Genomic DNA, 12,726 nt, shown 5'->3' with positions numbered 1-12,726 from the left:
ATGTAAAGACATTTATGAATTAAAAAATAAGCTAGTAAACACCAAATTTGTAAGGCAAGTTTCTCTATCTCCAGCATGTCTGTTAATTGACTCTAATCTTTAGCTTTGGAAAGTAATCAAGAGAGATAATTTGAGTGCCCACTATCATGAGAGAATCATGAATGAGCTTCCATTTAACATGATCAGTAAACAGGCTGGAGAGAACACTGGAGAGAACACTGGATTGGCAGTTGTGATCAGCAGGTTGGTCTTGTTTTTCTCCCAAATGAATTGACTTTGGTAAATTGGTTAGCTTTCTTGGGTTTCAGTATTCTCTTTTTTTTTTTTTTTTAATTTTTGTTTTTCAACGTTTATTTATTTTTGGGACAGAGAGAGACAGAGCATGAACAGGGGAGGGGCAGACAGAGAGAGGGAGACACAGATTCGGAAACAGGCTCCAGGCTCTGAGCCATCAGCCCAGAGCCCGACGCGGGGCTCGAACTCCCGGACCGCGAGATCGTGACCTGGCTGAAGTCGGACGCTTAACCGACTGCGCCACCCAGGCGCCCCTTGGGTTTCAGTATTCTCGTGAAAATGGCAGCAAAATGTCTTCCCTTCCTACTGCACAAAGCGTATCAGGACCAAATTAGAAATGGTGTGTAAGGGAATTTATTTTGCTATTTTGTAAAGCACATAGGGCTTTATAAAACTGAAGCAAGTTTTTAGTAAGTCTAAATGTGTGGTACCTTAGACATTCTGTCATCTTCTCTTAAAAGCATTGGCAGCAAAGATGAGTCATTGAAAGAAATGTTTTAATAGTAACAATGATAATAATAACTAATAATAGTGCTTACAGTACACACAATAAGTATTCATATTTCTGCCACTTAGAACAAATCAGAATATGGATCTCACTGCAAGTGACCTCTAAGCAATGCTTGCTGTCCATTCTTTCTCTCCTTTCTTCTTATTTCTTTCTTTTCCTCCAACTGTTTCTAGGTTCTTGTTCCTTAGGCTCCATCCAAGGTTACTGGCTTTGATATAGTTTCCTGCTTTGTAATTTTTATTAAACTGTCTTGCCTTCCAAATATCATATGCCACATTCTCAAAAGTCTGATTAAGTAACGAGTTTATTAACTCGATTAATGGCAAACCCTGGACAAATTCCTGTAATTGAGCTGAACTGATTGAAGTACAAATGGGAGACCTTGACTTTGATGTCATTGTATCCTAATGACATTCAACATGGTTAGAACCTTCAGAACTTTTCCTCAGAGGTGAGAAATGAAAAGTTCAGCCTTTTGGCTAGGAGACTGTTTTGTATAACTTAGATATTTGGGCTAAAAATGGACTGATTGCAGTATTTTCAAATATGGATATACATTATGAAGTTGCAGGTGTCTGACTTCTCTTGAAATATCAGAGCATGTAGTGATCTTGGATCTTCCATAGGAAAAACAGCTGTGACTGAGGAGCAGCCGGTTTCTTTAGGAGAATAAGCTGTGTTCAGCACTGGGATCCCCACCCGTTCCGCTTGATTTATTTATGTCATCTTGTATGGCCCCTGTAGGACCTGAGTCTGTGACTCTCAATAAACCCACAGAAATAACCTAATTAAATCTTATCTCATAACCAGTTAGTCATGGGTGAAATCATGGACAGATGGTTGAAGGTGAACATATGTTGTTGATCTGTTTCTCTTATTTCATTAACCATTTTGCCAGCATTTTGAATAGTCTGATCATATGTCACAAACTATAACTGGCGCAGCAGTTTAGAAGGGGAAAAATCTAGAGTTTTGTTGACTATATTATTTTCAAATTTGAAACGAAAGCTGCTTTGAGTTTTGATTTGCAGTTCAAAGTAGAATTTTACCAGCTCAATAAATGTGAGTTCTAGGCAAGTTCCAAGCTCCACACCCACCACATTCCTATGATGTCAGAGCATGACAAAGAGCATCTCTGGTATGGGGTTTTTATAACATACAGTTATGGAAAGTAAAAGGTCTCCCATGAAATGTCACCGTAAGTGATATATTAGAGGCAAGAAGGAGAGGACTTAGCAATTTGACATTGGTAGCACCTTGAAGCTTCTAGAGTTTTCTGAAGGTTTCACAAACTCCTTCCTTTGTTCCCCATGCCTACGGGGAAGAAAGTTGATATGGATAAACCCAAGACACAGAAAAATGGAGCGATATTAGTAGCAAGGGGCAATTTAACAGGTTTACAAATAATACTGTTTGGGGAAAAATTCTCCCTTCCTTTTTTCTTTTCAATTTCTAAAGTTCCCCTTTCTTCAAATCAGAGTGAGAACCTGGAGCCCTAGGATTAAGTTGTGGGCCTATAGAAAGAGACCAAAGCAACTTCCTGGTAGATCTCAGTGAACGCTGTTAATCAGAAGCACAGTTCTCTGTGTGATTCCTTACGGTTTGGAACAGGTCATGGGCTAGAAGTTTCTCATACAGAGGCTTGGGGATGAAAATAATCTTATATCTGAGCAAACAAGAGGACCTTGCAAGTGTGGCTACAGGCATGGTGGGTGACCACGAAAAGAATAGGGGATCTCGGCTTCAAAGACAGATAACATCTCTGCACCCCTAGCAGAAGGCCTTCCCATGCATCTGGCTTTGAGCAAGGGTAAGTTAGCCAAATCGTCACCAACCAGCTGTCCAATTATCCACTGGGTTAAATGGACAGTGGTTTAGGAACCTAAGGAGAGACAGCGGAGCAAATGCCAAGAGAACACTTCATCTGACACATGGATAGCCACATTCTGCACAACTAGTAATTCAAACTCTCTCCCAGGATCCCTGTAACTCGGTGAGCTACCGACTCAATAATATACTGTGTATGGAAATGTTCAAGATCATCAGAGAAGATGACAGCAATGGAGATTCCAAACCTCAGTTCAGCATTTTCTACTTGTTTTGAGTCAGAATGAATTTGGCATAATTAGAAAGAAAAGGATGGATAAAAATAACTGCAATGGTAGTCGCAGAGAAAGAACAAATGTGTAGCACGAGGGAAGTTACTTTTTCTTCTTGACAAACTCACAGACAAAGTACATGGTAAGATGGCACTCTGTGTCATTCCATCTGCCTGAACTCAGCATTTCCACGCAGTCCTCATGACCATAGGGGTCACTGGGCTCCCCCTCTCTCCAGTTGCTGTAGTTCTGCAGTGGAGTGTTGTCTGTGAACACATACTGTCCCTCCTTCTCAAGGTCGTTCACCCCGATGAACACCCGGAAGAAGCCACTCTTGGCGACATAGTCGGCAATGAGGGTGTTGGCAGCTTCGTCCTTTGGCATGGCCAGCATTCCACCCCGGATCCGGCAGTGGGTCAGGGATTCCCGATAGTTCTTCTCCTCCTGCACGATGTAGTAGAATTTCTCCTCAGTTTCCCTAATCCCTGCGATGACTTGGCAGAGAGGAAAAGATGAGCATGATTATGTATCTCAAAAAGGGAAAAAGCAAGTATATAATATTGCTGTGATTAAATTCGTGTATTCGATGTTCAACAATTATTTTGCAAGCCCCTATTATGAGGTAGGCACTGGTTTAATATTTTTATCACCCTCGTAGTTATCAAATGGAGAACAAAGCCTTCCCATTTGCCCTCCTTGTCCTTCCTCCTTAACTTCCCACACGACTGTGAAGAAGAGACTGTTTTCACAAAGACTTGTCATATGAACTGCGCTGAGCTCCTCTCAGACTGTTCTCCCATCCAACTTTACTCTCTTCCATACAGAGTCCAACAGCCTGTCCTTCTCTCTTCCACTTCAATGACTTTTATGCCTGGGAAGTCTTCTCACTGATTTACCTGGAAAACTCCTTGTCAATTAGATCTAAGTGGAAGTATTTTCTCCTGTACAAGCTTTTCTAACGTCCCCGCACAGACACAGGGCTCTTGTGCACCTTCCCCACGTTTCCACTGCTCTTGGCTTTTTCTCTTGTGTATCCCTCAGTGCATTCCAGTCTAATGATTTGTCTGTATGTCTCGTGTACTAAACTATGAGTGTCTTGAGGACAATGTCTGTGTCTTTACCACTCTGTAGGCTCAGAGCCTGCAATAGTGCCCAGGATGGTAAAAGCTTATCAAGCGGATATTGGAATAATGCAGAAATGTGTCCGTTTGGGGCCGAATTTCTGGGCTATGAACGTGTACATAGATTGAAATTGTCCATAGTTCACTCCAGATACATGAAGTACTGAGCTACTGAATAAGATTCAGGGCAGAAGTGGGGACTCAGAATCATCCTGAGCTCATAATATGGTAAATATGTTTTAGGCTTCAGGGACATCTGCATATATTTCTTAGGGCCTATAAATTAAAATTTGCCAAGAAATCTGTGACCATGCCAATATAGATCAAAAACTGTTGCTCTGTGTTGAACCTCAAGGGTCTGGGGTTTTCATGAGAATCCAAGTCATGTCAGAGACAACGTCTCTAAGAGTAGTTTACAAGATGAAGAGGAACACAGATGGCATATGTGTGTTTCTAATAATGTACAACAAACATAGTTGGATTACAGTAAATAAAAGTGTAGCAAAGGAAACCAATTTCAACTGTAACTACCATAGATTGTTCATTCATACTGTCTCCAAAGAGAACACATAGGCCCTACTTTAAGGGTTTCACCGCTAACTACAATGGGGAAATGGACCAGGGATAACAAAAATGGCTAGCGTGGGAAGTTGCACAGTTCTGAGAAACACGTAATGATCTGTTGGTTTGTATTAAGGGTAGAGGAATCAGTGAAACCCACAGTCAAATCCCCGCTCCCCTGTTAATTAGTTCTGTATCTATGGGCAAGGTAATTTCTCTAAGCTTCAGTGTAAACATAATACCCACATGGCGATCACTATTTCAAATTCTCAAGAAAGTAGCTATTGTTTTTACTATTACTTCTCTTTTCTGAGATGCTAACTCTGTTGGATTCTTCCTGTCCTCTTTTCTTCTTAAGGCATGGCTTGTTAAACTCTGCCCTTTTCTCCATTCCCTTTTCTCCAAAAAGTATCTTTTCCTATCCATAGGCAAATGAATGTATTATGTATGAATATATGTAGGTAGTGTCCTGGAGTCTGAAGGGATAATTAGCATTTGAGAGACCTGCAAAGTGGTGACACTCTCTCAGTAGGCCTTTGCCTGACCCAAGGTATTTGCCGCTAAAATACTGGAAATACTTTGGAATTGTATTCTTGAATACTGGAATTACAGTGTTGAAAGAGGTTGAATTGACAGCATAAAGCAAAAGAGCATATACTCACCATTCTTGACAAACCTCATAGATGTCTTGAGGCGAGCAACACTAATATCCAGTTGTCCAACAACTTTCCGGTATCTTCCACAATCACAGACAGTGCCTTTGAAATGACAAAAACTGTGAATTCATGTTGAAGTACACATAGTTCAGTTGGAAAGGGCAATGACTCCCTTCTCAATATTTACTATCATCTTTTCCTAGTCTGGCTGTGTCTTTCTGTGAATGGCTATACTTTTAGTCTTTTATTTAAAACAAAGTTTCCAGGGGCGCCTGGGTGGCTCAGTCGGTTAAGCGGCCGGCTTCGGCTTGGGTCATGATCTCGCGGTCCGTGAGTTCGAGCCCCGCGTCGGGCTCTGTGCTCTGACCGCTCAGAGCCCGGAGCCCGTTTCAGATTCTGTGTCTCCCTCTCTCTGACCGTCCCCTGCTCATGCTCTGTCTCTCCCTGTCTCAAAAATTAAAAAATAAGAAAAATAAAAAAATAAATAAGTAAAACAAAGTTTCCAATTGACATTGTCTTCAGGAATTTACAGAATATCTTTTGAAGTATTTTGGATGAGATAAAACACAGCCCTAAGCCAGATTTTTAAAGTGAAGAGTAAATTGTGGCAAACCACTGCACACACACTGTGGACCACCTGGCATTTTTGTTGAACACAGAATGTGCCCATCCAATCTCAAAATAGAATCTTTACAGCTTTCTTAAAACAAACTTCTAGCCAGTCTTCTCTTCTGTTACTGCATTGCTCACTGGCTCACACAACTCTCCCAAGACAGGAGAAAACTTTCATGATGAAATCGAATGGTAATTTTGATTATCCATTTCAAGTATAGCTTGAATGATCCTTGAATGTTTCAAGGACTAAATTTTAATCTTGTGAATAGATTCAACTTATAATTTCAAGAGGCAGTCCCCCCATTTGTGGATTAACTCTGATTTTAATTTCCACCATTCATTCCCGCTTTGCTCATTTACCTTTTCAACTACCTGCTGATGCTGAGGCAGAGAAAGAATTGTAAGGGAAGTGATGTGAAATTCAAATGATTCCCTTTTTCTATTTAATGGCTGCTTTGTGTAATCAGTTCCTTTTGCCTTCTTTTTTGGCAATCGAGAAGCAAAAAAATCTTATTAGCCAAAGGGGGGGTGGGAATCTGTGGCTTTATTTATCCGTGTTCACAGTTAAATATAAGGAATTTAAAACAGTTCTTACAATTAGTCTTCACTGCACCTCTGTGAGCTCCCCTCGAAGCAATCTACCTACTTTCCCTGCACAGAGCATTGGAAACAAAACTCTTTCAGGAGGAAAGAGAAGACTCTTTCTGGCCACCGAAGGTGTGTCCTGTACCCATGGGGTCTCTCTGGATCAGGCCAGTTTGCTGCGGGCCTCCCCTCCATTTGGTTGAGATGCCGGTGGAATGCAGGGAACGCCGCTTCGGTCCCACTGCCATGGCCACGGTGGATTTTCCTCTGGCTCTGGTAGAATGAGGGCTGCTTCCTGATGTGCTGGGTTTGCTTCTCCTACTAAGCATGACTGGGATGGAATGTGCCATCACTCCCTTCCCCAGGGCTTGGAAAGTCACCAGCAGATGGAAAGGAAAGTTCCCTTCTTTCCTTTCCCCCAGCCCGAGTAAAACCAGGTTAAGCACCGAGAGGACTATTTTTTTCTTTCATAAAAATGTATTTATTTTTAAAGATGAATATATTTGGAATGATGCCAGACATTGAAGAGAAAAATGAGCAAGCCTTACCTGCTTTGCCTTTTCCTCCTGGGATCCCTGGCAAACCCTTTTCCCCTTTGTCACCTGAATAAAAACAATCACCATGAAAAGAACAATGAACTAAAATGGCAGATTGTTTCTGGAAGACAATATCTTATACACCTAAAATCATAGGAAACAGTTTTTGAATTTCACTTGTAGTGTCGCCAACTAATATTCTTTGGTTTTATGTAAATAATTTGATTTTGCATTGGCTGCACAGGTACGACTAATCAAACAAGTCATCATTTATTTAGATTGAATGTAGAATTCCGATAGAATGGGTAGAGAACATTTAAATTTGTGTCACCTGCCCTACTAACGTGGCCTTCTGAGAAAGGCTAATACAATGCTCTGCATATTTTTAACTTTAAAAGCACCATTGTTTTGTATACCTGGATCTGTTGATTAGCACATTGTGGTGCCCCAATTCTCCCATATGGCTTCACCCTTGGCTTCTCAAAAACATATATTGTGCTTTTCCAATTTAATTCAAATATTTACTATTTATTACTTACACTGTGCAAGACAAAAGGCTTGGTACTTTGAGAAGGTATAAAGAGAGACAAGATTAAACTTCTGACTTGAAGGGGTTTATACATTTTGGAAAAGATGTGATGTATGCAAATATCTGTAATATAAAGCTGTGTCAAATATATTACGCCAAAATATCAACCTTGATAATTTTCTCTTCTGCTCTTTTTTGTATGTGTCCATTTTCTTATTCAGTCAGAGGCATCCACAAAATAACTCTCAGAGAATCAGGAGTATTAAAGCAGAGAGGAAAAAAAATGTTGATTTTTTTTTCAACTTCAAAATAAGCCCTTGAAGCCTACATCAGACACAATAATTGAAAGCAAAAGCTTTTGATTTCCAAGAGGAAATGTTTGGCTGAAGTTCTTGAGAATCAAAAGAGAAGACCCTGATAGAAGTAAAATAGAGTTTATGCTTCAATGGTGAACTAGAAAAAGAAGGAAAAAAAAAAAAGGAATTTGGGAGGGATGAATATAGGGTGAAGGTCATCCAGGCCAGAAGGGTATGGGGCTTATCTCTGTAGGAGTTTGGTGAGTCCAGGGAATTAGTTATGTGCCCCAAAGGGGCAATATGAATGGAAATGGAGTCAGCATGAAGGTTCTACCTAACCCCATCCTTTACCAGCAAAAGGGAAAAAAATGGGAGCCACTCTAAAACCCGTAGGGTGGCCCATGTGGCCTGCTCATTAGCTATTCTTTTCATCACTGTCTGCTGAGTGCCTTTCATTAAGAGTCCTGTACATATCGGGGGCGCCTCAGTGGCTCAGTCCGTTAAGCGTCCCACTTTGGCTTGGGTCCTGATCTCACCGTTGGTGAGTTCGAGCCCAGTGTCAGGCTCTGTGCTGACAGCTCAGAGCCTGGAGCCTGCTTCAGATTCTGTGTCTCCCTCGCTCTCTGCCCTTTCCCCACTCGCACTCTGTCTCTTTATCTCTCTCAAAAACAAAGATTTAAAAAAAAGGAGTCCTGTACGTATTGACTGTTGATCTTTCAGGAAAGCCCGCTTGCCCAGGCCCCAGGAATTTGCTGAACATTTCCAAATTGACCCATGTGGACACTTCTTTTTACAGGGATGCCAGACGTTCACAGGCTCCCCAAAGAGAAAAAGCAGTCCTTGAAACCGAAAATGCAATTTAAGTGTGTAGGAGGAAGCCTCAGAACTTGCACTTGAATGAAATAAGGCAATGATGAAACCCATGACAACAGAATGTGATAAATGCTGTAAGAGAGACATTGAACATTGGACAGAGATAACATCCTCTGGCTGGGGGAGGTAGACGAGGCAGTACTTCAGCTGGAGGGATGAAGAAGACAGCACTGGAGCTTGGTTCTGAAGAACTTCAGCAGGTGAAGATGGGAGCAAGTTAGGGGACAATGTCCAACAGAGGTACACTGGAAAGAGCATGGGAAACATGCCATGCACCCTGATGAGGAAGACTGATCTGCTCACACCTAAGTTGTGTCCTGCAAATGCCTCCATTTCTCTTTTATGTAAATTGTTAAAGGTAAAAATAGAATTTGAGGACATATTAATGGAAGAAAGGAATATGCCTTTGCTAAGTGCCAATCATTTTGTAAGTACTGTTCCAGATACTTTATAGATATTCATATTATTATAGATATTATCAAGTTAAATCCATTAAGCTAGCTATTATCATTATCTTTATTCTACAGCTGAAAGAATGGAGGATCCTAGAGGCAAAATAACTTGTTCATGGACATCTAGCAATTCAGTGGCAGTGCTGGCATTTCTGACTCCCTAGTTCATGGTGCTTCCCAAATGAGGGAACCAATGATTTAATGAAAGGAAGTGAAGTATTCAAAAAATGCTGTCAGTAGTTGAAAGGCATGCCAAGTCCTTGTCACCACGAGACACAATATGGACTTAAAAGTTCATATGAATATAGTTTAATATGCTATCTTTTTAAAACAGTGTGTTTCCTTTATATGTGGATCCCTTTCAATTCAACATGGGCTGAAAGTTGACTCTTGTCCTGCTATCATCCTAGTTCTGGGCTAAACCCAGTGGTGGACATTAAAGAAGCCTAAATGGAGTATTTGCTTTATAAAAGTAATGGGGTTTTAAGGAAAACAAAGCACACATCGCAGACCAAGGAAATGGGACACGATCACTATTACCTACTCACAGAATGAAATAAAGGAAATGCCTGCTGGGTTTTTGGCCAAGATGGCCGTGGATCCGGGCAGAGAAGATGTTCACTGAAGCAAGAGCCTTCAGCTGGATCCTAATAATGTGGAAAACGGATTTTTGAATTGAAAAATGGCATTTTTTGGAAGCATATAAGTTTACAGATGTAAGCACTGTGACTACTTTCCAGTATTTTCCCATGAATGTCTTTCCTTTTTTGACAGATGGGAAAGTCAAACCAGTGTGGTAGAGTGAATGACCAAGGCAGTCTGAAAAACCAGGACTTCAATCCCGGCTCTGCCGCTCACTAGCTAAACGTGCCCAGGTTACTTAATTTCTTTAAGCCTTTGTTTCTTCATTTTTTAAGTGAAAATAATGACACCTAAAATCAGAAGATTATTAAGGAGGATTCATTGGATAATGTCATCTTATCATGGGATTAGCTCTGTGCTTAAGCCATAGAGGCTGCTCAACCAATGTGAGCTTCTGCCAAATACTTAGCTGGTTCACGGAGGATGTGGGCTTACAATGCCTGTTTCCTGAAAATGAATTCAGGTTTAAGGCCATACACAAAAACTTATTTTGGCCCGTGAGTGGGAACGTGTCAGTAATAACTGTCTTAAGCTTGAAGAATTAGAGGTTGTATTTAAAAACCAAACAAAAAAATCATAATGCTTCCACTGTAAAAGGATTATTGACCTTAAGTAAAAACATTTATTTTGCTATGAGGTTGAATTTGCCTGTACTAAATCATTCTCTCTTATTCCTAAAATGAAATATCGACATCCAGAAAGCTACCTTGTCCGTGCAAGTGACAACATTAAGGTCATCCCAGAAAGTTGAGATTAATCTGAGTCAGTGAAAAATTTAGAAGAGCCCCTGACAAAATGAGGACAATAAATTTCAAAGTACAGATTAAAAATGAAATTAATCCAGGTGAGCCAGAACACTAAACCTCAATTTTTTTTAAACTCCGAGACATGTTCATAAATTTTGATGGCATATCTCTGGAAGAGAAAGAAATTAGTGAATGGTGGAAATTGATGTTAAGGGACAGTAGTACTTAGAGAAACAAAGAGTCAAAAAGAGGGCCACATCACAGGAAATAAAATATTTCATCATTCACGTTTTCATTCTTAATGCAAAAAACATTTAGAAAGTTTCCACTGTACAATAGGCACTAGGATAAAAATGATTAAAAGGTAGGGTCCCCACATAGAGCTTATCTTTAAGCGAATAGAGCCAGTAAATCTTTCATTCATTTGTTCCTCCAGAAGTTCACAGTCTAGAGGGGGCAAAAAAGACAAGCTAATAAGCCATGACAATGAATAAAGAAATAAGGGTATGCAGGTATGGAATTGTCTTGAAGAAGATAAGGTTAGTTAACCCTATAATTTCCAGACTGTTACTTATTCAACATTTGTGGAAATTCATCCACTGAGGTTCAGAAAATCATACTGAACTCGACTCTTCATCATCTCTGTTATCTACCCTCCCAAGACACATCGTCTTATTCTACGACTCTTCATCATCTCTGTTATCTACCCTCCCAAGACACATCGTCTTATTCTACGAAAGGTTTAAGACTTGATTCAAGATCACGAACTCCAATTCCCCTAGCTGGAGCCTCATCTGTGTTTGACACACTTAAATCTGGAAAATGAAGTCTTGAATTCTGGACGTGTTCATGAGCGTGACTCTCCCTCCGCCTCCACTTCTGCTCATCTCCAGGGAAATACTTAGGATCTCAACCTTATTGAACATGGCTATATCTCAGAAATCTTGAAGTCCGGAATCCCACTTTCTGGCTACATCTTTCCTTCTCTTAACTAGTTGCTACATGAAACTGATATAGCCAGGGGCAGATCCATGATTCATTTTATCTGAAACTTATACAATTCGGGGAGCCCTGTTTAAGAAAAATAATACACAATTACAAATAGAAAAGTGGTATAAAAATGAATACTTATAAGAAATAAAAACAAATCATTAAACTTTAAAAGTAGGCAAACACCACAAAATTCACTAATAATCATAACACTTTAATTAATAAATTTGTGCCTCTATAATTCTTTTTTCATACCTATGGCCTGCATATGTTTGGCTGCTTTCATAAGTATCCAATTGACCTCGCACTATTTATCGATAAATGCGTCATTTCCCATTGCCAAGTCATGTCAACTTTGCATAAACCAAATTTAGGAGTCTGTTTCTGCATATTCCATTCCCTTTCATTGGTGTATTTAACAATCTCTGCATAAATTAACACTATCTTGATGGATGTAGCTTTAAAATAAATGTTTAAATTCAGGCTCCCAGCTTTGTTTTTCTTTTTTAAGATTGTCTTTGGGTATTCTTGGCGCCTTTCATTTCCAAATAAATTTTGAATTGGCTTATTAAATTCCAAGAGAGCTGCTTCTGGGATGTTGATGGAGATAACATTGATCGATACATAAATTTGGGGATCAAGTTAACAATATTGATCATCTTAACGATATTGAGTGTTTCAAGCTCTGAATGTAGTTTTAGTTCCATTTTTTCAAACATTCATTAATTTCTCTCATTATCATTATGTATTGTTTGTTGAAGAAGACTAAGCACCTTCTTTTTTAGCTTTGTTCCTAGATATTTAAGAATTTTAATGCCGTAATAAGTGGCATCGTTTTAATTTCATTTTTAACTGTTTCTGGTATGTAGAAACAAAATTGATTTTGGTGTGGCTAAACTGTGTAAAAAACTTAATACAAATAGTTAATCTGTAGATTCTTTTTTTTTTTTTTTAATTTTTAAAATTTTGTTTTTGAGACAGAGAGAGAGAGAGAGAGAGCAGGGCAGGGGCAGAGAGAGAGAGGGAGACACAGAATTCCGAAGCAGGCTCCAGGCTCTGAACTGTCAGCACAGAGCCTAACTCAGGGTTTGAACCCACGAACCATGAGGTTGTGACCTGAACCAAAGTCAGACGCTTAACCAGTTGAGCCACCCAGGCACCCCAATCTGTAGATTCTTTTGTATTTTCTGATCATGCAGTCACATCATCTGCAAAAAAAT

At 39.8% G+C, this 12,726-nt stretch overlaps 1 protein-coding gene across 1 annotated transcript in view; it reads right to left on the bottom strand.

Moving 5' to 3' along the window:
• Positions 1–770: 770 nt before the first annotated feature.
• The window catches only part of COLEC10 (collectin subfamily member 10), a 39,513-nt gene continuing 27,557 nt past the window's right edge, over positions 771–12,726 (bottom strand). The window contains exons 4-6 of the mRNA XM_040494299.1: positions 6,991–7,044; positions 5,249–5,344; positions 771–3,398 (exon numbers count right to left, since the gene is read on the bottom strand). Of these exons, the coding sequence (XP_040350233.1) occupies positions 3,007–3,398; positions 5,249–5,344; positions 6,991–7,044 (542 nt within the window). The 3' untranslated portion in view covers positions 771–3,006. The remainder of the gene's footprint in view (positions 3,399–5,248; positions 5,345–6,990; positions 7,045–12,726) is intronic.

This window comes from Herpailurus yagouaroundi, unplaced genomic scaffold (assembly GCF_014898765.1).
Source record: "Herpailurus yagouaroundi ecotype Mexico unplaced genomic scaffold, PumYag 186, whole genome shotgun sequence".
In the NCBI taxonomy this organism is placed as follows: domain Eukaryota; kingdom Metazoa; phylum Chordata; class Mammalia; order Carnivora; family Felidae; genus Herpailurus; species Herpailurus yagouaroundi.
The sequence above is the reverse complement of the archived record's forward strand: the minus strand, read 5'-3'. Positions and strand labels throughout refer to the sequence as shown.